Raw genomic sequence first — 26127 nt, 5'->3', positions numbered from 1 at the left:
GGCAAGGATGGCAGGTCATGATGGTGCAGCTCCATGCAGTGTGGCTGAGATGGCTTGAGACCACTTCTATTCTGCATCTGTCAGTCAGAGAACAGAGGGCTAGTCCCTTCTGTAGCACTAAAATGAAATCACAGTCTTACTGTAACCTCTGGAACTTGGTAGAACACTGAACCAGTTAAGAGACCGATTCTTCTGTGGGTCATTTCCTCTTCCTATTTAAATCTGAATATAACTTGTAAGCAAGTGACTCACTTGCAGGTTTGCCCATTTGTAGCTGGGCACAGCATAGCAGGCTCTCCTCCTTTACCATCCATTGCTGAGAGCTGGTCTGGCCCTTCAGGGGCTGCTTCTCCTTACAAATTGGCCCTCGAGTTAGGTCATGTAATGTTCCACCCCTTCTGGGGTAAACCAATTGTGCAACAATTATTCATTGATTTCATATTAGAAATTAGGTCTGACCCTTGACTTATCTTTGGTACCATAGGATTTCAATAGACCCTCTCACTCCTCAGGGGGTGTCAACTCCATTTTCCTCAGTAGTAGAACCCAGCCATCCCTCTCCACTGAATCCTGATCCTGGACCGTCTAACAAGCAGTTAAGGCCTGATTATACAGACCACCTCTTACTTTGTCCTACCTTGTGCCTCTCCCACTGTCTCCTCTTGCACTCACAGGCTATCCATGTCTCATTCTTTAAGTCTTTTCCCCAGCATTAGTGCCACATGTCTTAGTGCTTCCTGCCCAACCAATGAATTCTGCTGCAAAAGAAGTTCCTCTGTTTCCCTGGCAGGGCAGTTCCTGACTCAGCTGGAGTCATCCTGCTCCCTGCAGGCCCCTCCCCCGCATCTGCCTGGAGAATCCCAGATGGACTCTCTTCCTCCTACTCTCCTTCCCAACTGCCTTGGGTGACTTTCCTTCAGGGAGGATCTTTCTGCCAGCAATCTCACTCAGCATCCTGACTCCAGCCAGATTTCTCACTGTGTGAGTCAGTAATCTGCGTTTCTGCCTTTTCAGCCCCCAACAGGGCCAGGTTCAGTCCTTTTAACTTCCTCCTGTAGGCTCCACACCTATTGCCAAAATAGCAAGGCAAGGTGGATAGAACTCACAGGTTCATATTAACCTCATCTGGCCTAGTGTGGGGTTGGTACCTCCCATTGCAAACATCAGTGAATATTCTTGGTTGAAGTGTCCAACTTCTACACCCCCCTCCCAACAACAAAGAAATTTCTCTGATGTGAAGATTTAACAGAGAAAGACTGTCAGTCACTGACTTCTTTGTTAATTGTTGGATGTTACTATTATAAAATACAGTACTAGGAAGAAAGAGAAGATCATTTTCATTGAGAATTGCACACAAAACTGATTCCTGCTCTATCCTGATGTCGATGGAGATGATGCTAAGGACAGAGACTTTAGGATCGAACAGCAAATCCACAAGAACTGAAACATAGAATAAAGTTCAGTTAGAACCACAGCAGAGAAAACGTATACAGTTTCCTACAGAAAAAGTCTTTACTAGACTTGGCCAAAACATTTGACAGGAAAACTTTTTTTTTAACAGAAAATGCAGTGTTGTAGAGATGTATCGATTTTCATTGCATATTTAATGGAAAGGTTGCTGAGGTGGACATTTGTCAGTCAGGAGGAGAAGGGAGGGCCCAACCAGCAAACCTCGTTTTTCAATCTGAAAATGGACATTTCAACAACATTCTGTTTCATGGAAATTTTCGAAGGTTTTGCTTTCAGCCCAATGCAGAATGAAAACAAATTTTGAAAGCTCAAAGTCTTCATGAAACTCTACCTTTTTCTGATTATGACCTAAAGCTAGTATATCCCAGGTATCCCCTGAAGCCTCCCTTTCCCTGTCCCCAATATCCTACTTGCCATCTCTTATCTTTTCCTTATATCCTATACGGTCTCTTCTGTGACCTCACAGGAGATGCAATGATTCTAAAGATGACTCATTCAGTGCTCATTTTTAAGAAGAAGTTGGTTTGGGATACAGGGTCTGCAGCAGAGAACTGGAGAAGTTGCCAGGATTTCAGAAGGGACATGATGGATCCGTTTTAGCATCTGAGAAAATCCCACCTGGGTTCCTCAATGAGCTGCATCTCTCTAGCTTTAGAGGTACAAAACTGCACACAGTATGCAATCTTATAATCAATGGGAGCTTTGCCACTGATTTTAATGGACAGTGGAGCTGAGCGCTGTTTATTTATATGTCTCTATCTTACTTGTAGGCATAAGCAAGTTCTGAAGGAACACATCCCTTACAGCTAACTGGAAGTGGGGAGAGACCCTGGGTGTGACCATGTAAATACAGCTTGCTCCTGCTTTGCTTAGATTTGTTAGATATTCAGCAGATGGAGTGGTATTTTGCTCATTCTAATCAACTTAATTTATGACCCAGCATTAGCTGTGTTTGTATTAAATGCAGAGATTGCTAAAATACAGTTACCAATGTTGATAATTTTGTGGGAATACAGAAAAGTAAGACTGTGCTAAATTGTTCCAAAATGAAAGGGCTCACAGTTAGCATAAAGAGCCTTGGTAAGCCGAGGCTGGACTTTCAGAGCTCTATGGAGGTTGGGGGCAGGGTAAGGGAAAGTTATTCTGGACAGGAGGCTATATGACTGTCTCTGCCTGCATTTGTTTGACCTGTCTCTCCCCTCCCTAGTCAAAGACCAGAGCTAAATAGGCATCATTAGGTGCTCCTTTCTTATGTTAATGGAGCTGAAGCTGTGTTTCTTCTACCCTGCTTACTAAGAGTTGAAATCACGGGGAGCTGAAATCGCCTCAGACTGATGGGCAGAAGTCAAGTGGATGGCAACAAGTGGATGGTGATTGAGATCCAGCACAGTGGTAGTGGAGAGAGGTGATTAATGACCAGCAGAGCGTAAGTGGAAGATGCACGGAGCAGCCAGCAGAGTCATGTCAGCATGATGAGTAGCCAGCAGGGTGGCAGCAGAGAGCAAGCAGTTGGCAAGTGACCAGAGGAGAAATAAGATGCCTCTTTACCCTCTGCCCCCACTCAGGATGGGAGCTGAACTCTGTGGATGCACCTGTGAACTCTGGGTCTGCTCTGACCAAGGGCAGCAACTGTGAGTGGGGTGCAGAGAAGGATTGGGCATGTGAAGGGAACATTCAGATTGCTGGACTTAAGAACCTGACATTGCCCAACCTTCTTGGAGTGGGACTTTTACTCATATTTTTTTGTTTATGAACCCTGTTTGTGGTGTTTCTCTGAATTAATGCCAACTTATTTCCCTCCCTTTTATTAAAAGTTTATTTTCTACTCTCAGACTCCGTGCTTGTGAGTGGGGAAGCATTGCTTCTTAGAGGTGCCCAGAGGTGGTGTGTGAATTTCCCAGGTTACTGGATGGGGGCTCAAGCCAATTCTATGTTGTATGGATGGAGAAGAAGCCCTAGATATTGAACCCAGCCCTGTCTGCTGATGGCTCCACTGGCAGAAGAGTTACCTAGGGCTTCTGACTTTTCCTGAGTTCTGTGATTTTAAAGATTGACACTATGAGACTAAGACTGGCATTCAATGGTTTGAGTTAGATACTTTCCAAAACCTTCACTAAGTTACGTGAATCTCTTGGATTTCTAAATTTGGGGATAGAAATTTCAACACATTACTTGAGACATGTTTTCCTGGTTGTTTGTCTAGCTCTGCTTATAAGCATAAATATTGTCACACTATTGGAAATTCTCCTTTAGCTGATAAGGCAGGGGCAAAAGAGCCTGAATATTAAGTCTTTTGTGGTCATGGATCCATTACATCCACATGGTGGCAATAATTGAGGTCATGGCTCAGTTTTGCATGTTTCTATTACACCAAATGAGATAAAGCTTACCACAGGAAGCAGCAGGCCATGGCACATGGTACTGGGAAAGGGCTGCAAATTCTCTTCACCTCCTCAGTGGCAATACTTGCACCTGTATAGATTGATAGTTCTGATTCCAATGGTAAAGGCATGAAAGTTGAACCAAAGAGCAAAGGATGGGTCAGAATTGCTGCATAAAGAGGCAAATGCCCTGGGGACTCCTGTACTGATCACTCATGCATCCCAGCTTCTGCCCCAACACATGTTGCTTGTTTGGGTGCTCTGTTTAACCCTTATTCTTAAGTGACTTTCATTGAGCACAGCCTGATCTCATCTCATCTTGTGTGAACTTTGAAAGTCTGGTCTTTATCTAAATGTCATGTTACTACTACATGGTGGAGGAGAGGGAGAGGTTAAGTGCTTGCCTGAAAGAGCTGACAATGATTAATGGAAACATATGTGTAAAAAGTGAAAAAAGGCTATAACTAAGTTATCTGTGACCCAGGGATACTTGCTGTAATCCTCTAAACCAGGGCTACTTAACATGCAGCCCGTGGGCCACATGTGGCCTGCTGCCCGTTGGTTTGTGGCCCGCAGGTGGGAGCTAACCCAAAAAAGTAGTCAATATAATGGTCTTCTGTTGATATGTGTTTTGGTAGCTAGATTCCTGGACTGTCATTGCTCATTATAAGTACTGACATATGGGTGGAAATTGGGTAAATATTGCATTTTATTAATATCAGCAGAACTGATTTAAAAGGGGTCTGTGTGTTGTATAGTCTTGTCTTAATTTTTGTATTCATACCCATCAGTGTGAAAGAAGCTATTTGCATATATTTAAATATATATTTGCATGTATATACAACCACACTTAAGTCGCGGCCCTCGGCATGTGCTGTGAGAATCACTGTGGCCCTTGGGGCTTCCAAAGTTGAGTAGCCCTGCTTTAAACTACAGCTGGTCCCCGAGTTTGAATGCATCAACTTATGACCGTTCGTATTTATGACCAGCCTCCTAAACAGCTGGTACCCGAGTTACAAACGAAATCTGCACTTATGAACAGCACGGCCGTACGTAAGTGAATGTAATCCGACTTACAAACAGACCGAGTTACAACCTACTGTTTGGTACATAACTCGTTCGTAAGTCAGGGACTGGCTATATGTCCCTTCAAGGTGAAGTTTTCTTCTAGAAAAGTTGCATTTGGTTATGAATGTAACTTAGTTATCTGAGGTATATGCTGTGGTTTTAAAAAGAAAGTGCCTGAACTAGGGGAGTCAATAGGAGGTACCACCTACCTGTTTTGCCTCCTACCACCACATCTGAAGCTCATCCAGTGGGTTGCCAGGAGTAATTCTGAGTGGGTTATCTGTCTGCTTAACTGCCGCACAGTGAGAGCACCAAAGATAGAAGGATAGGTGCTCAACTCACTCTGCCTGAGTATAAGGGAGTGCCTAGCAATGGGTGGCTCCCTTCCTCAAACAACGACCCAGGTCAAGGTCCAAGGGAGTCTGTGGTGGGCTGGATGAGAAACTGAGACCCAGCAACCAATTATGATACCCTGATTCTCTACCCTGATTCAGTTCAGAGCTGGCCCAGGGTTCATCTAACTTGTACTAACTGCCAAACCTGCAAGAAATAGTGAAAGTAGAGGAGGTTGCTTATGCTGGGGAAGAGAATCAGGAAGTCATAACTGGTTGCTAGTTCTCAGCTTGCAATTTAAATGCAATTGTTACATGAAGGTTGATATGCAGATACCAGCATTGAAGCAAAGAATGGACACGTGCACTCACAAGCAGGCATATGTCGATGTCTGTGTGTATTGATGCAATGGAAACTGTAAGGCAGAAGTGACTATGTTTAAGTAAAATCAAGTGATTAAATGCAAATGTAAGCTATTTAATGTAAATTCTTCTTGTGAGTATTTGTACAGTCTATAGGACTGGTGTTGTGTGAATTAATATACTCCTTACTATGTATAAAACCTTAATTATAATGGAGTTCTGCAATATCTCAAAATGGAGTCTGAAACTCCATTTTGAAACCTTAGAACTTTCTTTAGACCTCCATTTGAAATATACATTCTGTCACGTCCACAGGTAACTGTTAGATTTGAAAACAGCGATGTAGTTACCTGGCGAGATTTGAATAAACTATGAATAGTCATTAGCTGTTGTGCCAGCCAATTAGCTTATAACACGCATCTTTCAGAAGCCAATCAATTTGAACCAGACAACAAGAGCATCTTTACCAACCAATCACTTTAAACCTCAAACCCTCATGCATATTCATGAGTGTTGAGCATAAAAGGGCTTTGCTGCGTAGCAGTTGCTGCTGGCCCCTAGGCTTATCCTTGGGTCAGACAGCGTCGGGTCGTCGGGTCTAGGTTTAGAGAGAGAGAGAGAGTGAGATTGTCATTAATGTTGTCCTAGGTTGGATGAGTGAGGTCTTATACAGGGTTTCTCTCTTAGAAGGGACTGATGGAAAGTCATGCTCCCTCAATTTAGTCTAATTTAGTCTTTTACAGGGATAGGCTGACGGAAAGTCAGACCTACTCTGATTAGGTTAGGTATTTAGTTAGGTAGTGTTTAGTTAAGATAGCTCCCGTCATCGAGACTGTACGGCAGGTCGCGTCGGTCCATGCCTATCGGCCGTCCTCGCATCTGTTCGTTGGGCTCATCGGGTTTAGATAGGGTTTTATCTTTAGGTTTAGTTAGGATAGATAAGAAGGAGTTTAGCTTCCATTGTCTGATCCGGCTGCACCGAAGCGCAGAGAAGAGGCAGCGAGGACCAGAGGGCTTCGCGGAAGGTGAACCTACCGTCTTCGTCCTCCATCCGTGCTTCGAGGGATCTCCTGGGCTGTTCCTCTCCCGCGGCTTTAATTAGCCAACGGATTGTCGGTCACCTAGCATCAAGATCAGCCGACGAGGGACGCCTAGCTGTCCTCCCTGAAGGCTTTCAACTAGCCCGAAGGTCGCAGGTCGCTAGCACCGCATCAACTGTCTATCGTCGTAGACTCTGTGTAGGTATAGGGGCCAGGAGGGACTTCCCCTTCTGGTCCATTAGTGTAAACAGGGGACTGCCCCCCATCTGTTCATTTGCGGTACTGCTTGTTAAATTTGTCTGTTTTTAATAATATAGTCTTGTGGTTTCCAGTTAAATCCAAGTCTCCAGTTTTCATTTGCGTGCCATATAAATCTAAGATTGGCACTCCCGGTGATCAGATACGGATTTGAGAGTCACTACCTTATATACCATCCCTTGTGGATGAGCCGAGTTATTAGATAACTCTCGGGGAAGTTGTCCTTAAGACATCCTTCCTAATTCTGTCAAAGAGATACCGTAACAGAATATACTTGGTGTTAAACTGGAAGTCATTACTTACCACCTTGCAATAAATCCATGGCTTCCTTTTGCAGTAGGCTGTTTTCCAGATGCTGGATTATGACATCTAGAGGTACAATAAAAACAAGGTCACATAACATTAATATTGTCTAGTGATAATGTCTAATATTTTGTTCTGCCACCAAACTCCTAAATAATGAGGTGGATGTCTGGAAAGTGGTTTACTCCCAAATGAGGTAGCTACAATGTTCTAGAACAGGATTCCTCTGGGGGCAGACTGGGGCATTTAGGGATAGGGTAGTGGGAGTTACAAGACATGTTTAAGGCTCCAATGTGTTTCTTCTATTTTTAAACTCTAGCATTAAGCTCTTTGGGTGATTGAAATCAAGACTCCTTAACTTGTTAAGGGTAGTGATGGAAGCTGAAAGAGACCAAGGAGGCCCAACAGCCTCTGTGGGCCCCTGAACAAAATGTGTTTGTGGGAATCCGGCTCCACACTCCTGCCTTCCCTCCCCTGCCAGCCCTCAGTGGTGCTCAGAGCTAGGTGCCCTGTAGCCCAGCCCGCAGAGTCACTCAGAGCATGCAGCATGGCACTCCAGCAGCAATTTAAAGGGCTCAGGTTTCCAGCTGTTGCAGTAGCAGTGTTGGCAGCCAGGACCTCCGGGCCCCTTTGAATTGCTGGGTCCCAGGGCAATTGCCACCTTTTCCTCCCACTCTGTCAGCTGGCTTGAGGAGAACAAATAACTCAGTGTTTACCTATGAATATGCCGGCAGCTCTTCTTGAAGAAGCACACGGGCTTCTGAGATACTCTTGAGCCTGGTGTAAGAAGCTCCATAGTCTTTCTGGATACCACTCAGCCTGGAAAAAACCAAGAAGAATCTCAGTTTAGTGAGGAGTGAACATCCCTTTAGTGCCTGTATCCCACAAGCCTTTGCTTAATGCCTATCAACGTACAAACCTTTCCTAACAAAACTTTCTAAGTATATAGAGTCACTGCCTGGATTACCCTCCAAAGAGTGGAAAGATAGCAATGTTAGATAGCAATGGTGTGGAACTTCATGAGCCATGTCAGGTGATATACTGAAGGAGCTGGAAGTCCCTCACAATTTAAAAATGAAGCTTGTTTGTTATTTTTCTTTCCCTGCCCTGCCACTGAAAAAGCAACACTCAGAACAAAGGAAATCCCAGAATTCCCTTACCAGGTGCTCACAGATACTGTCCCAGGATTCACTCTTGTCATTTAAAGTCCATCCCAGCAAGGCTTTACACTCCTGTAAGGTGTCCGCACAGCTCTACGAAAGATGAGACAAGCAGGGCGCCAGCATTAAGAGATGAGTACCAATACTGTTATCAAACAGGTGCCAACTGAAAATGGAAGTCCAATTGAAATAAATATTAAAAAGAGTGCTCAGTGGGCCATATATATTCCCCTTGGCCTATAACATACTTTTGTTCATAGGGAGGTAGTCTGTGAGGGATATCTATTCTCTGAGCCATTCATATCCTCTTGCTGATAATGGAATATATTCTTAATCATCACTTTGCTGTCAACCTGCACAGAATGTGATAGCAGGAAAATCAGAAGTCTTAGGATATTAGCTTGAGAAAGGTGAGTTGATGCAGCCTGGGTTGTTTATCAGGATAGTCTGAGGATCAGTCTTGTCAGTGTTGTGCTGTAGAATTTATGGCAGTGGCATTTACCTTGATCACATCAGGATGCTGTTGCTGCAGGTTTAGCAGCAGTGGGACCATACTGTTGAGGACTTGCTCCTGCATGAAGGATTTATGTTTCCCACTGAGGGCCCTGAGCAGATCCCCCAAAAGCTTAGCTGCAGCACAGCTTATTTTGTGCCTTTCCTGTGAATGACAAAGAAAGAACCTCATCAAAGGGCATTTCCATGCAATTTATCCAGTGATCATCATAGCATAATGCAAATGACAGAGTTTTTTTTTAAATTACTAAAAGCCAGACTCTATCAAACATTTCTATTGATTCAGCAGGTTAAAGAAAGGCATGATCAAAAGAGTACTAAAGCCAGAGCCAAGAACTCCATGGCTGAGTCTAGACTGGCAAGTTTTTCCGCAAAAGCAGACGCTTTTGCAGAAAAACTTGCCAGCTGTCTACACTGGCCGCTTGAATTTGCACAAGAACACTGACGATCTAATGTAAGATTGTCAGTGTTCTTGCACAAATACTATGATGCTTCCGCTCGGGAAAAAGCTCTCTTGCGCAAATGCTCTTGCGCAAGCGGGCCAGTGTAGACAGGTAAAGACTGTTTTGCACAAAAAATCCCCGATGGCAAAAATGGCGATCGTGGCTTTCTTGTGCAAAACTGCATCTAGATTGGCACGGACGCTTTTGCGCAAAAAGTGCTTTTGCGCAAAAGCATCCGTGCCAATCTAGATACTCTTTTCCGCAAATGCTTTTAACGGAAAAACTTTTCCGTTAAAAGCATTTGCGGAAAATCATGCCAGTCTAGACGCAGTCCATTTGTTTCTATTTCATGTGTGTATGAGTACAACTCACGGTATTTAGGCCCCAAAATACAGTCAAATAAGAGAGGCATATGATTCTAGTTTAAAGTATTTTTCACTTTCCTTCTCCTGGGGTTTGATCACTTATACTTTGATATTGTTGTGACTCATAGCATGGCCTTGGTTGTGACCTTGGTTTGTTTAGTTTAGAAAAGAGAAGATTGAGGGGGGACATGATAGCAGTTTTCAGGTATCTAAAAGGGTGTCATAAGGTGGAGGGAGAAAACTTGTTCATCTTGGCCTCTGAGGATAGAACAAGTAGCAATGGGCTTAAACTGCAGCAAGGAAGGTTTAGGTTGGACATTAGGAAACAGTTCCTAACTGTCAGGGTAGTCAAACACTGGAATAAATTGCCCAGGGAGGTTGTGGAATCTCCATCTGTGGAGATATTTAAGAGTAGGTTAGATAAATGTCTATCAGGGATGGTCTAGACAGTACTGGGTCCTGCCATGAGGGCAGGGGACTGGACTCGATGACCTCTCAAGGTCCCTTCCAGTCCTAGTATTTATGATTCTATGAAGTCATTGAACATCTGTCTCCTGGCTAAACAAATGAGGGTAACAACATTTACCTACTGCAGTGGGCTTCTGAGCAGTTTAATTAAAGTTTTAAAGCAATTTGAAGATGAAAAGCTCTCTACTCGGTAAGTGCTTAATGTTACTGAATTAAGGCAATGGTAGTATCACCAGCATGTGCAGTATCTGTGAAAGATGAATGCAGGAGATGCACCACTCTCAGGGTATGCCTACACTAGCCCCTTAGTTCGAACTAGGGAGGCTAATGAGGGTGACTGAAATTGCAAATGAAGCATGGGATTTAAATATCCCGTGCTTCATTAGCATGTTCCTGGGCGGTCGCCATTTTTGGAAATTGACTAGCCCGGAAGAACTGCCTGCGTCTACACGCGGCAGAGAAGGGCGATTCCGAAATAAACCCCTTACTTCGAATTACCAGTTAAACCTAAATTCCATGAGGTTTAACTGGTAATTCGAAGTAAGGGGTTTATTTCACACAGATTTCATACTGGTATAACTCCATTAGTTTCAATGAATTACTTGCTTCTCCTATGCACCAGTGTTCAAACCACTGCAGTAACAGATTAGACTAGGAACCACTGAGTAAGATTTGGCTTCTATTTTTATTACACACACACTGTAACAAACTGCCATCCCCCAAAGGTTAGTCACACGAACTTCAGCAGTCTCTCTCACCATTGTACCTTACATCAGCCAGGAATGGGTGAAGCTGTCCGGCAATTTTCACAAATTCTGTGTCAAGATGGTCCTTCTGTTTGTGGCAGTTGACAATTTTGGTAGCAGCCTCAAAAGCCATCAGAATTACCTTCTCATCTGGGTCATTAAAAGTCTCAAGGACATCATTAAGTAGGGCTCTGACCTCTGTCTTCTGCAAGAAACAGAAATTTGTTCGCATATCTTGAAGTATAATAACAATCTCATAATCCCATTGTTAATTCCTCTCATCGTGATGGGAAGAAAGATACCCAGAATACAGGAAGGGTGTTCACCCTCATAGAGCTGGGGCACACAGTATAGCAGACAGTGAGGGACAGTTATTTTTCTCCTTCTTGAAGATTCCCAGGGAGGTGCTGTGACCATGTGCCAGGTATTTCTCACTGGCTCCCTCCATCACTTCTTATTCTGCTTTGGCATAGGTTGTGGTTCATTTCATTGCGTGCATGGTAGGCTTAAATATTCTTGGCATTCCTCTAGAGTTTGGTTGCATGTTTAAATAATCATCACTCACCTTCTGCAAGTGAAGTGCAACATTTCCAAGTCCAAGAAGAGCAAGCCAGCGGACAGCAGGCCTTGGATCAACATGCCAGTTCTTCAGGTGGCCCAGAATATATTGCTTTTTTAATGTCACGTATGTGGACTCAGTAGAGAGAAGCTAAAGAGGTAGAACACATAATAAGTAGCTGATTTTCCTATGGGTTATATCAGATATAAAACTTAGTTCTCTGTTGTCATGCCCCTTATGTGGCCATTTCAGGCCAGCACAAAGGGGATGTAAATCACACCAAATCAGAATGGCAATGTTTTACATCCACTTTGAACTAGTATAAATGACAACACAAGGTGTAGGACAAAGGTGAGATTCTCCCCATGGTTTCCGCTGAGATGTTGATGCAGATGACCCATTCACTGAGCTAGTCAGAGAATGAGCAGTTCCAGGAATCCCAAGCATTCAAAACAGGTCTTACCCCAGTGAACAAGGCCATTGCTGTCAGCTTCTGTTTGTCATCCCCATGGTGCAGGAGAGGGGCCACTTTGGTAAACACGGCAAAATCCAGGCTCCGGTGGTGTTTTAAAATGGCTCTGTTGAACACATATCAATACTCTTACTGTTGGATGAGAAAGAGTAATCAGCCAAGGACCAAAGGACATGCCAAAGAGAAACCATGTTGGCCAGCACAGCCAGATGAACTCAGCACTCCTATGACTTACCTAGCCAGAAGGAGAACTCCTTCCAGATAAGTCTCTGGCATGGATAAAAGGTCCCAGGCTCCTGCCAGACTTACAGATTGCATCAAAGAGTATTTCTCTCTTTTCATCACAGCTTTCAGAGCCTCCACTGTACAGCTAGATTCAAGACCAGAGAGTGACAGATGAGTGACATTCAGAGATATATGAAAGACATAGATCTTGTTACGCAAAGCACTTGAGGCGCTAAACTTGTGTTTTTATTTTGTGTTTTTAAAATTTATTTCTGTTTTAGGGGTTGTATCAATTAAATGTTTTGTTTATTGTATTATATGTAATGACCTATGGCTAAGATGCTAAATTAGTGAACTAATATAATTAAGTGATAGAAATGTAGCCGTGTTAGTCTGGTGTAGCTGAAACAAAATACAGGACTATGTAGCACTTGAAAGACTAACAAGATGGTTTATTAGATGATGAGCTTTCGTGGGCCAGACCCACTTCCTCAGATCAAATAGTGGAAGAAAATAGTCACAACCATATATACCAAAGGATACAATTAAAAAAAAAGAACACATATGAAAAGGACAAATCAAATTTCAGAACAGAAGGGAGAGGCGGGGGGTGGAGGGGAGGTAAATGTCTACGCGGCGGGGCTCAACAAAGACTCTGGCTATCTTACCCATTACAAAGATAGCCTCCCCAATTATCACCTCTAATACCATTAGCTCACAGACATTTACCTTCCACCCCCCCATCCTCCTTCTGTTCTGAAATTTGATTTGTTCTTTTCATATGTATTTTTTTTAACTGTATCCTTTGGTATATATGGTTGTGACTATTTTCTTCCACTATTTGATCTGAGGAAGTGGGTCTGGCCCATGAAAGCTCATCATCTACTAAACCATCTTGTTAGTCTTTAAAGTGCTACATAGTCCTGTATAATGTACTTAAGACATCAATACCACTCTCATGCATATCTTCTATTGTAAATAAGACTTTGATCCCACTTTTCTCATCACATGGTGTATTGTATTGGACAGAGTGAGAATTGTGTGACTGGTGTCTCACAGACATGTTCAAATGTATACCAGCATATGTCACCCCACAAGGGAGTGGCGGGACTGGATACTTTCTTTGGTTTTAGTAGGACAGGCATGTGTTTTTGGAGCTAAAATTCCTGGGGTCTGTGCCTTCACATAAGCTATATATGCACCATAGCTAACATTGATGTTTACATGTTAGCATGTTTGTCGTCCTGGTGTACAGCCAAGGTGTCAATACTATGAGCATCACCATACTAACCTGCAATAAGTGTTGGGCAAAACCCATCTGTTTAGCTCTGTGTGGGATTTGAATCCTTTGAGGTTTACTTGGAGTTTTTAGTACGCACAAACTTAAACCCCTGAGTATCTTGCTTTTCTGAATCTGTGAAGGGCAGCTGGTAGTGCTCCTCTATTTCATAGCAAGCATCTGCTGGGGATCATCTTGTCCCCATGCTAATTAAGCTAAGGAAAAGAATGCTGAAGATGAGTTTATCTTTTGGAGGCAAACTGTCCTTTTTTTGTGTGTGCATATTTTTACCATAAACAAGAAAAAACACAAACATTCCATCTGAATGTCCTTTTGGCATTTTGGTTTATCTCAACTTAAAAACCAAAATGAAATTCAAAGGAATAAGAACCTCCAGAAACCACAATTGGAAGAATTCCCCAGTATTTACTAGAAACCAAGTATAGCAAGATTGGCTATGTGTCACATAGGGTATGACTACACTGCATTCCTCTTTTGAGAGAGGAATGCAAATGCAGCTGAGTGAAATTGCAAATGAAGTGCTGATTTGAATTTCCCATGCTTCATTTGCATAATCGCATCCAGCTGCTTTTTCAAAATACCCTATTTCGAAAAAAGAATCGCTGTCTAGATGCAGTTATTTTGAAAGAAAACCCTTCTTTCGAAATTACCCTTAAACCTCATTTTATAAGGAGTAAGGGTAATTTTGAAAGAAGGGTTTTCTTTCAAAATAACTGCATCTAGACAGTGTTTCTTTTTTTGAAACAGGGTATTTCAAAAAAGCGGCCGAACGCGATTATGCAAATGAAGTGTGGGAAATTCAAATCCGAGCTTCATTTGCAATTTCGCTCAGCTGCATTTTCATTCCTCCCTCAAAAGAGGAATGCAGTGTAGAGATATTCATAGAGCTCTTATCTCTAGATTATCTCTGGCCTGGCACGCTATGCTAGAAACATTTCTCTTTTTCATGTCAGTTTTTTTAATGAAGCATCTTATGGCTTTTTAATGTTTTTATTAATTAATCATTGGCAATCAGTGCATGAGACCTTTTACCCAAACAAATAAGCAGAGAAGGCAGTGGATACTGGTATCAAAATGAGAACAACCAGAAAAGATGAAGCAGGAGAGATTCTATTTCCAGACATTCTAATCCTGTGCTTGTTATTTGCATTTTTAAAAAAACCCATACATAGATTAGCCTCCTCCCACCCCATCCTCCAAAGAACATTCATTAAATATTGATAGTGTTTCTTTTGCATTAATTAAAGCCTCTTATCTAAAACCCATCATGGTGCATTATTCTGAGAGATTGCTCTAACAGAAATATTCTTCCAGGGGATTGGTCTGGGGAATTGTCTTTTAAGCGGAGTGTCCTAAACACTCTCTTCATAATTTCCCTACTAAGATCATCCCATAGGAGAGTTTATAAATCAGGACATTTCTCTGGTCCAGAGGATCTCAAACTATGAGGCCATGGATTACCACTGAGACTTTGATGATGATGATGATGATGATTCACAACAATAAGATTATCCACCTAGTTAGCACTTTGTCAGTAATTACCTCACAAAGCTGGATGTTTGGAACCTGTCCTCCCAGCCGTACACAACCTCTGGGAAGCTCACCAGGTAATGCAGATGAATAATCAGGAAGATTAACACAGATACATAAAAAGCACCCATAGGCACCAGGCATTCTTTGTTACTGAATATTATGCACAGGGCCCGTGATGTCTGAAAAAGATAAAAAAATAGACACAAAATTAACTTCAAAATCCCCCTCCCCCCAACAGTTATTTTTAATTTGCCACAAATATGCTTAGTTCCTCTCCTGGCTCACAATAAATCACAGAAGATGAAACTGTGTTCCTTGAAATATTGTTATGAGAGTAGCCAGCACACTGCACTGCCATGCTACATAGGCCCAACTTTGATTTGCATCCTCATTACTTGTTTCATAAACTTCAGGGACTGGCTATACTGAGGAAGCAGAGCACCCAGTCCTAGAAGGGAGAACATAATGCTTCATATTCAGTGTGAGAGTCCTGAAAAGAAAAGAGTGAGAACATGCTTCTGGAACTATCATTCATAAGTGATATTACCAGAAGTACCAGAGTATTACCCAAAGTGCCAGAGTGGTGTTCCAGAGCATTGCAGTATGACATGAGCCCTACTTGGCTAGTTTCCTAGTGATTCTCTCACTGAAAGTCTCATGTCCTATGCTCCTGTAAGGTTAATGGCTTGGACAAAGAAAGAGAGACAAGCAGGAAAAGATGAGGAAGATGTTATGGCTTTGGCAAGGACTTGAATGACCTGTTGCCCTGTACTGTATCTCTGAGTTTCAAGACATGGATCTCCAAACTCAGATATTTAGTACTGACCCTCTAATCTTTACCATGAATGTTCAGAATAAATTTGTATATGCACCAAGATATGTACAACTGTGCCCCACCAATAGAAACAAAAAGCCTAGTTGCGGGAACTCTGTTTATCAGCTGGGCAGCATTTGAATCTCTTCTGAGCAGCTGCACAAGCACACATCTTACAGGGAACATTGCTGACCATAATATTGAACATTGTCTTGCTTTGTGGAGGGTGGCCTTACCTTGTTGCTATAGTAACATGGACCCTTCTTCTGTTTCCCTGGCTTGCAGGCTGTTTGGTTCTCTAGCTAAACTAAGACCCGGTCTGCAGTAGGAGCATTTTCCCAGTATAAATCCAGTATCATATACCAGCAAAGACCGCCTAATGTGAATGCATCTCATACCAGCAAAACTGTGCTTTTCCTAGCATAGCTTGTTGCAGTCCTCCTGAGATGTAAACTATTCTTGTAAAAGTGCTGTTTACTGTTATAATTACATTCAAACCTAGGGCTTTCTTTTGTTTATACAGCTATGTCAATGAGGGCACGTCTTCACAGCAGGGCTAAATTCAAAATAAACTATGCAACTTGAGCTACAGTAATAGCGTAGCTTAAGTCGAAATAGGTTATTTCACACTGTCTATTCAGCAGTTATTTTGAGAGAGAGCACTCCTCCTCTGACTTCCCTTACTCCTCATACAATGAGGATTACAGGAGTCAGAGTAAGCAGTCCTTCAGCTCAACATTATTTCAACATTATGTCAAAATAAATGCTTGTGTGTAGACGTGGACTATGTTATTTTGGAATAACACCTGTTATTCCAAAATAACACTACTGTGTAGACATAGTCTTAGATATCACTTCAATTCAGATCCCCAGCTCACATAAAATATGTTAGCAAAAGTTTAGAGGTGGATTAAATTTAACAAACACTTTTCAACAAACACTTAGCAGGCCTTGCCACAATAGTCCAGACAAGAACTCTACCCCTTCTCAGGATTCGTCCTTCCCCAGTGTCACTCCAGTAATCCCGGACTCTTCAGCTACATAGTAATCCAAGTCCAAACATTGACAAAAAGTCTCAGCAAATAATACCTGACCGAATCTTCTCCCACTCTGGTCTCTGACTCTCTGCCAGTGTTTACAATGAACTCCCAAAACTGTGCAGCAGAAGGAGGTGATGAGGAGGGAAGGGGGAGATTTTACTCAGAATTTACTATAAATTGAGGCTCTAAATGTCCCCAAAAGTTCTATCCATCACTAAGGACCCCAAACAAAGTCCCAATATGCAAAGCAGGTCAATTTCTCCTACCCTCAGTTTCTCCTTCCTTGTGGCTCAGCTGTGGTAAGTCTCCTGCAGTAGTAATGTCAGCCTGTGGCCGGGGTAGTGTGTGGTCTGTGAGCCTTATTAAACACCCGAGTCTTCAACTGCTAAGACAGGGTCCCTTCACAGCGGGCAGCCAGGAAGGCTGATGGGTGCCCCAAAGTTTTACACCTGAGTCTTTAGCTGCTAGGACAGGGTCCCTTCACAGCGGGCAGCCAGGAGAAGCTGACAGCTTCCCCAAGGGTCTGCCCCGTGGAGGCGGCAGAACCCCAATGCCCAGTTCTTACTGCGTCTAGCCCCTGTCCGGCTAGTTCTTTTAATTGTGTCTAGTTCTGTTACAGCAACAGAAGGAGTCAGGTTAAAGCTTAAACAGTTACAGATTTATTAAAGAGACTTATAAAGCGTACGGTTACAGTGGCTATTGTTCTACTTCTTAACTGCTAGCAAATACAGGTCTTAATATGGTTACAAAGGCAAAGGAAGATAAAATAACGGTACCAAGTGACAGCTTAATCTTTAAAGAGCTCTAATTCTATGCATGCGCTAAGACAAAAGGACACATACAGGTACAATTTTTACTCCCTTCTTCGTCTCTCAATTCCAGCGTGTCAGGCCAGGATCGGTCACTCAATTCCTCGTAAAGATGAATACGAGGCTGGGCGTCCCCATGTGGACCTCGTGAGTCAATCACCTAGCCCGACCAGCAGGCAGCTGATGTGTTGATACTCCAAGTGAGTATGCTGCTGGGCCCATCTTTATACCCGTGGGGTCACTTATTTTCTTTCTTATCTATGATGCCAAATTGTGCTGGTTCGTCGTTGTGATGCCAGTTCTTACAAGGGAGTTGTGAACGTAATTTACACTTGTAAGAGAGAGATAACTAAATTAGGAGTACTGGGCATTCTTTACTCAGCGGGAGATTCCTCTCCCGGGATGGTTGTGTGATCATATCAATATCAGTGCTAGCCAAGGGAAGTTTCTGTAGCCTCTTGGTCAATGACTGGCTTGATCACCCTCTTATCTATGTTTACAGTTATCCAGGGTCACGATGAGCCAGCATATCCAGGCCTTCTGTCAAAGCATCAAAGACTATGCTGATTTTATTGCTCTCTGTGCCCTGTGTGCTCTAAGGCATCTTGGAGGAGCAAGCAAGATGGATGTGACAGGGGGGCCTCTGTCTGGCTACAACTAAAAACCACTGTCTCAGAGCTGAACTGGAAAGACCCAGGAGGAGATCATGTCTGCTGATTCTTTCCCTCTTCCATGGGATGAGAGTGCACTGTATAGGTTGCCATGCAGTACATAACTCCTTGAGAGCTGTATAGACAAGTGCCAGAAGCTTGGGGAATAGATGATGACAATATCTGGGTTATTACTTACAGCTAGAGGCAAAATAGAGGCATCCTCAAAGCTACTGCTCAACCCAGAGGTTTCACTCGTCTCAAGGCAGGGTCTTCTTTTTAGCATCGCTAGCAGCTCAGCAAGCACCCGGAGGCTGACAGGCTTTTTGGCTCTGCCAAGGGCTTCCCATAGCTGACTGACATGGCTGCAGATTGGAAAACACAGAAGCATGTGATTTACTAGATCTCTTCACAGTGGTACTGAGCTAGTAAGCAGGGTTATGCCCATGGGTGGAGGTCAGTGAAGGAACTGGACCTTAGTCCTCAAGTAGTGCTGCTGGGATCTGAGACATAAGTTTAGCAAAGGGGATCATGTGTAATCTTTAACAGAAGCGAGCAGAAGGTATTGAGTCTGCACCATAGCAAAGCTGACAGACATCATCAGACATCTGTCTCTCGGTTTGGTATTGTATCCAAGAGACATCTTTGGAACCATGAATGAGAGAGAGGCAGCAATTTTACCTGTCACATGGGAGTGAGACTCTCAGTAGGGCTGAGACTACTTCTTGTGTGTGCTTCTCAGCTAGTAAACACACAGCCCCCATAGCTGCCTGCCTGGCACTGTCCTCCTGTGTTACCTGCAGGTGGAAGTAAATAATATCCACGATCTCTGGCACCTGTAAAAAATAATAAAACTGGTTTAGAGTCCGTTTCTTTTGTCGTTTCATTCCCCTTCCAGTTTATGTCTGAATGTAGCAATGGTGAGTGTCTGGGTGGAACTGATTCACGGTGTTACAGAATTCTCCCTGGTAAATAGCAAATAAAGCAACTCCAGGGGTCAGAAAAACTAAAGCTCTTATGCTATGAGGTAATAAGCAAATTAGGGATGTAAAATCCTGTTTAATTGGTTAAACGGTTAACTGATTACAGGGACATGGGCACGTACACTGGAGTATCCCCTCCCCTGGTGCAGGTAGGGGCTGCTCCACCCTGGCCCTGTCTGCAGCAGGACCAGGAATTTTGCAGGGAGAAGCTGCTCCAGTCATCTGGAGCACTCTCTGCTTGCAGGGTGCCAGGCCCACTGCAGACAGGGGCTGTTCTGGACAACCAGAGCAGCCCCTGTCCGTGGTGGGCTCCCCGCAGCCTGGAGTAGCTCCCTGCCCACTGCAGGCAGGGAGCTGCTCCAGCCTCCACCGGTTAATGGTTCACTGGAACCAGTAATTATCACCCATTAAAGGTGATGATTACAAGTTAACCGGCTAACCTATGCACCCTCAGCTTCCATAGGTTTCAACAGGAGTTAGGAGCCCTAAGTATTTTTGAAGATTAGGCCTTGATAAGGAAGCAAAGGACAAATATGGGAAGATTTTCTAATCCAGTTCACCCAGTGTCATCATTGTAATTGTTGGCTTCTGAGTAATCCTGATTGTGTGTGACAATTGACATAATCTTTCGTGGGCAAAGACCCACTTCATCAGATGCATGTAGTGGAAATATCCAGAGGCAGGTATAAATATGCTAGCCAGAATCAGGCTAGAGATAACGAGGTTAATTCAAACAGAGAGGATGAGGCCCACTTCTAGCAGCTGATCTCCAGGTATAAATACCAAGAGAGGAGAAGCTGCTTTTGTAGTTAGCAAGCCATTCACAGTCTTTGTTTAATCCTGAGCTGATGGTGTCAAACTTGCAGATGAATTGTAGCTCAGCAGTTTCTCTTTAGAGTCTGGTCTTGAAGTTTTTTTGCTTCAGGATGGCTACCTTTAGATCTGCTATTGTGTGTCCAGGGAGACTGTGTTCTCCTACAGGTTTTTGTATATTGCTATTCCTAATATCTGATTTGTGTCCATTTATTCTTTTACGTAGGGACTGTCCAGTTTGGCCGATGTGTATAGCAGAGGGGCATTGTTGGCACATGATGGCGTATATTACATTGGTAGATGTGCAGGTTCATTCATTTAAAAAAAAAACCCCAAAAACCCTGCTCTTCCCGAAAAAAATGCGTCCAGACTGCTTTCACTTTTGAAAGATCCTCTTTCGAAAGTGAGATTGGAAGAAGATATGCAAATTCTGCATATTTGCATATCCTCTTTTGAAAAAAACCCCTATAGTTTAGACATGCCCTCATTCTAACTATCTGAAACTCTGGTGTCTGAAAAACTGGATTTAAGAGTTTGAAAATTGGGTTTACTATTGGATTTATGGTACTTCCTGCTTCTGCTGAGTCTGCAAAGACCACAATTATGGCTTTTTTTTGGCATTATTTTGGCATTTCTGCTTCCAGTCACATCCAGATTTAGGAAATGTAAGGAGGCAGTAGAAATGAAAAGCAGCGAAAAGAAATAAAAGTCAATTAAACTATCTCAATTCCCTAAAAATGCTTAGTTTAAAGTTTGGATGATCAACTTGCCAACTACAATTTACATATGTTATTCCAGATATGCTTTCTTGTTTGTAGACAGCAGTTTTGTACAAACAGAATAAAAATACTCATAGACAGACATAGGAAGGATTTGCTCATCTATCTTTTAAGCAGAAGAACTGCACAGTCCTTGAGGAAAGAGTTTGAATTATCTTTTTAAAAAGATGATCCTGAGTCAGTGCTTCATACTGTAAACTTGTAAAGGGAAAGACATCCAGAGATGCCAAGGAATGCAAATCCATCTTCTAGATCCAGAAAAGAGCACTTTTAACTTCCACAGCCTCTTACCTTTTCTTTTATATTATTCCTCTGCTCTTTCAGGACTGAGGTCAACATTACTGCTGCTGCCTGAGCATTGATTTTCACTGTGTCTCTCAGACCAGCCACAGCTGCAAGGATCTGACTGGTAATTGTAGCCATGGGGCCAGATTCCTTATGGATCTGAAAGGGATGGGGAAAGCCTTTTGTAAATAAGAACATAAGAATGGCCATGCTGGACCAGAGCAATGTTTCATCTAGTCCAGTATCCTGTCTTCTGACAATTGCCAATACCAGGCACTTCAATGGAAATAAACAGAACAGGGCAATCATCAAGTGATCCGTCCCCTGTCATCCAGACTCAGGTTCTGGCAGTCAGAGGCTTAGGGACACCCACAGAATGGGGTTGCATCCCTGACTATTGAGACTAGTAGCCATTGTTGGACCCATTCTCCATAAATGTATATAATTCTTTTCTAACCCCAGGTAAATTTTTTACCTTTGTAATCAGTGCTGGACCGAGCCATACTTGCGCCCCGGGCAGCAGGTGTGTGGCGCATGTGTGGCTCCGCCCCTGGGCACACGATGCCCCTTACCACTTCAATCAGACGCCCCCCCATTGGTTGGCGCCCCGGGCAGTTGCCCGGCTAGCTCCCCCCCACTTAATCCGACCCTGTTTGTAAGGTAGCCTGGCAAAGAGTTCCACAGGTTGACAGTGCATTGCCTGAAGAAGTACTTCCGTATATTTGTTTTAAACTTGTTGCCCGTTAACTTCATTGGGTGACACCTTGGTTCTTGTGATATGAAAAGGAGCAAATAATACTTTCTTACTCACGTTCTTACACCATTCATGATTTTATAGATCTCTATCATCAGGGCTCGACAAATAATGCAATCTACTCGCCCACGGCGAGTAGATTGCAACCCGGAAGAGCCGGGTTCAGGCGATCTGCACATGTGCAGAACGATCTGCGCATGCGCAGATCGCCGGACAGTGCAGCTCACGAGCGGGGCTCGCCACAGTTCGGCGAGCCCTGTCTATCATATACCCCCTTAGCTGTTACTTTTCCAAGCTGATTAGTCCCTGTCATTTTAACCTCTCCTCACATGGAAGCTGTACCATACCCCTAATAATTTTTGTTGCTCTTCTCTGTATTTTTTTCAATTTCTAATATATCTTTTTTGAAACATAAGAATGGCCATACTAGGTCAAACCAAAGGTCCATCTAGTCCTCTATCCTGTCTTCTGACAGTGGCCAATGCCAGGTGCCCCAGAGGGAAATGAACGTAACAGGTAATCATCAAGTGATCCCTTCCCTGTCACCCATTCCCAGCCTCTGACAAATAGAGGCAAGGGACACTCTTCCTACCCAATAGCCATTGATGGACCTAGCCTCCATGAAGTTATCTAGTTCTTTTTTTAATCCTTTTAAAGTCCTGGTCTTCACAACTTTCTCTGGCAAGGAGTTCGACAAGTTAACTGCGTTGCATGAAGAAATACTTCCTTTTGTTTGTTTAAAACCTGCTTCCTGTTAATTTCATTTGGTAACCCCTAGTTTCTTATGTTATGGGAACAAGTAAATACATTTATTTATTTGACATCTTCACACCAATTGTGATTTTATAGACCTCTAACATTCCCCCTTTAGTATCCTCTTTCTAAGCTGAAAAGTCCCAGTTTTATTAATCTCTCCTCATATAGCAGCCGTTCCAACCCCTAATAATTTTTGTTTCACTTTTCTGGACTTTTTCCAATGCCAAGATACCTTTTTTTGAGATGAGGTAATCACTATATGTAGGTATGCAAAAAGAAGGCCCAAAGCATGCAGGATAAGTGTGTGGAGGGAAAATGGGCCAGTAGCATGCAAATGATGACTAGAAACCTGCAGGAATAGATTATGTGAATATGAGGGTCTGCAGCATTCAGGGAAACGTGTGCATAGAGAGAACTTTGTTGTATGTAGGATTAAGTGGGCAGAGAAAGAGCTTGGAGTGCGAGGAGTGTTGACCAAGAACATACAAACAAGATTCTCTGAATAAATAGGCAAAGGGAAGGCCTACAGCATACAGAGAGAGGGCCAGAGCAGGAAAGGGGAAAGAATCCATGATGTGCATAATAAATGGTGAATATTTGTACCTCACAGTTGCCCTTCTCTTCCCACTATGAGGAGATGTCTCTGAGGCCAAGTCTAAATTATGGGAGAAAGTCAACCTAAGATATGCATCTCCAGCTACCAGCATAGTGTATCTGGTATCATGTATCTTAGGTAGAATTTTTGTATCATCCCCACTGCAGGAGGTTGAAGGGAGAAACTTTCCCATTGAATTCCCTTACTCTTTGTGTGGAGCACCAGAATTGAGGGGGGTACCATCAATAGTTGATTTAGCAGGTCCTTTCTAGACCCACTAAATCAAACCTCGGTAGATCGATTTTGGGCTATGTGAAGACAAATTCTGACAGTGGTCAGTACCAGATGCCCAAAAGGAAGGTGAAAAAATCCTGCAGTAAGTAGATGTGGGATAATCTGACCTCTACATTCTGTCTCATTCTAATCTCCAATAATTAGAGATGGGTTAAACCTTGAAACCAAGGTTTCCAATCCCTTCCAACATTCTTATTATCTGTAATTATGATAACTTTGAATAACTTCAGGCATTCAAGTGTGAAATGTTGGCCCTAAATTATCGATGCTTTAGTGTCTCTTTGATAGAATGGAAATAATAATTCTTACCTACTTACCATAAAGTGGTATTAATTGATTTTTTAAAAATATGTGTGGTATATTTAAATCTCTCTCTTTTTATGTTAGTAACCTACATTTTCTACCAGCAGCTATATTTTGGTTATGAGAATGTCTTTATTTCCAAATAAGCAATGAATAGTCTTAGAGACTAACAAAAAAAAGATGGTATCATGAGCTTTCATGGGCACAACCCATTTCTTCAGATGAATGGAGTTTAAGGGGTTGGTCCAGTTTTCAAATAAATAGCACTGGATATGGGGGGGAGGCAGGTGGGGAGGAACAGGAGGAAAAAAAGAAGAAAAAAAGGGGAAAGAAATTGGCTAGATGGGCTGCTACATTCCACATCCTAACGGCATAAAAAAATCAAACAAACGTTACTTAAAGTGAGTACTAAGTATTCTCATCAGCTTCATTTAACATGGACATTCCAACCGACAATTTCTTCCCCACTTCTTTTTTTCTTTTTCCTCGACTTCCTCCCTACCCCTCCTATCCCCTCTCTGTGATATTTATTTGAAAACTGGACCAAACCCTTAAACACTATTCATCTGAAGAAGTGGGCTGCGCCCACAAAAGCTCATGATACCATCTATATTTTTTGTTAATCTATAAGGCACTGCAAGACTATTTGTTGTTTTTTAAGTTTTTCTAGTTACAGACTAACACAGCTACCCCTCTGAAACTTTATTTCCAAATATTAATTTATATTAATTAAAAGTTGATATACTAAGACAATATTCACCTAAAATATTTCCTATTTGTTTCAAACTCAAAGGGACACATTGACTAATGTGCTATGGAAATATGATTCTACAGGGTATCCAAAAATATTAGAGTTGCCATTAATGATTAGCATTTTATTTTGTTTTGGAACAGTTAACTCACAGATAGCTGTTGAATGCTTCCAGTGCCAACATGTGTGGTACTATATAACAAACATTTCTTCATCCAGACAAGGACTAGAGTTACAGTAATTCAAATTCCCACTTCACTAACAATGTAGTTCAAAACTCTAAGCTTATAATTTAATGTTTTTAACTGCTATTCCAACGGAACACTTCTGTCTGCTCAAATATTGGGTATGTTCAGGTGAAGAATTTTCACAGATACATTATCTGGAAGAATTTTTACTTCAAATTCTATGTTAGGAATTATTCTCAGTTAGGAAACTCAGAGCTACCTCAGTAAATCTGGCATTCAATAAAGTCTAAGGGTACGTCTTAGACTTTGAATTGGGTGGTAAACCTCATTGCAGGAGGAATACCATCTAATTCGATTTAGGGCTTTAAATCGGAAGCCCATTTCACTGTCACGTGTAGACACAGGCAGTTACTTCAGGCTAGTCAATTTCTAAAATGGCTACTGGCCAGGAACATGCAAATCAAGTGTGGGATATTTAAATAGCCTCATTAGCCTCCCTAGATCGATCTAGGGGGCTAGTGTAGATGTACCCTTAGTCTGGAAAAGGCTGTCTGTTGTTGGCAAGTAACACTGAGGATGGCATCAACCTGGTAAATAGTTCCTGGAAGCTACAGAACTAGGGGAAGCAGCCAAGTGCAAACTGCATGAGTGGTGATGCATTGAAGGAAATGACATCAGATTAGATTGAATTAGAAAAATAGAAAGTTAGAGAGAGTAAAAACCATCAATATACATTGGGTAGTAGTGCAGGGCTCCAAGGTCAGGGCACTCTGGACAGGAACATCACTCACATGTAGCATGGTTACCAAGAAAACAGTTCCACAATGTGACCCCACAAACTATTAAAAGTTGGTATATGTCCCCATTCTATGCACAGTCTATCAAGGATGCGAGTCTATTACCATTCCCAGCTACAGGACTCATTCCTTTAGCTGTTCAGTATTTCTTAGCTTAGCTTTTAGCCCTGTGCAATATTCACTCACAACAAAGATGGCCAGGCTACAAAAGGAATGGAAAGCAACATTGGAAAGGCCAGGCAGACCCTGACTATTAGTCACAAACTGACAGTAATTACCACCCAGAGAGCAGCAGGACAAATGATGGCTGATGGGATCAGCAGAGTAAATGCCATGGGGCATGCAGGAAGTATGTCGAAGCATCTGGGTAAACTGGACCATCCACTTACTGGTCTGAGATGACGGGGTGCTGAGTAAAACTGTATGTCTCCAGTTTGATTTCTGCAATTGGGAAAGCAGCATTTGCCTCAGTGGAAGTAAAGTGATCACTTGGGGCTGGGCTAGAAGGACCTCCCTC

At 42.6% G+C, this 26127-nt stretch overlaps 1 protein-coding gene across 1 annotated transcript; it reads right to left on the bottom strand.

Annotated features, from left to right (window-relative positions):
• Positions 1-1294: 1294 nt before the first annotated feature.
• On the bottom strand, positions 1295-26127 carry LOC112545687 (maestro heat-like repeat-containing protein family member 6). The gene is made up of 15 exons (XM_025184354.2): positions 26000-26127; positions 21179-21331; positions 18994-19148; positions 18512-18677; positions 15009-15178; positions 12177-12311; positions 11933-12047; positions 11476-11619; positions 10936-11115; positions 8878-9033; positions 8376-8468; positions 7932-8034; positions 7216-7281; positions 3861-3942; positions 1295-1440 (listed from the first exon to the last, which is right to left on the bottom strand). Exons 2-15 carry the CDS (start codon positions 21308-21310, stop codon positions 1413-1415), a joined length of 1725 nt encoding a protein of 574 aa, XP_025040139.2. The 5' UTR covers positions 21311-21331; positions 26000-26127; the 3' UTR covers positions 1295-1412.

The sequence above is a fragment of the Pelodiscus sinensis genome, chromosome 1 (genome assembly GCF_049634645.1).
Source record: "Pelodiscus sinensis isolate JC-2024 chromosome 1, ASM4963464v1, whole genome shotgun sequence".
NCBI lineage: Eukaryota > Metazoa > Chordata > Testudines > Trionychidae > Pelodiscus > Pelodiscus sinensis.
The sequence above is the reverse complement of the archived record's forward strand: the minus strand, read 5'-3'. Positions and strand labels throughout refer to the sequence as shown.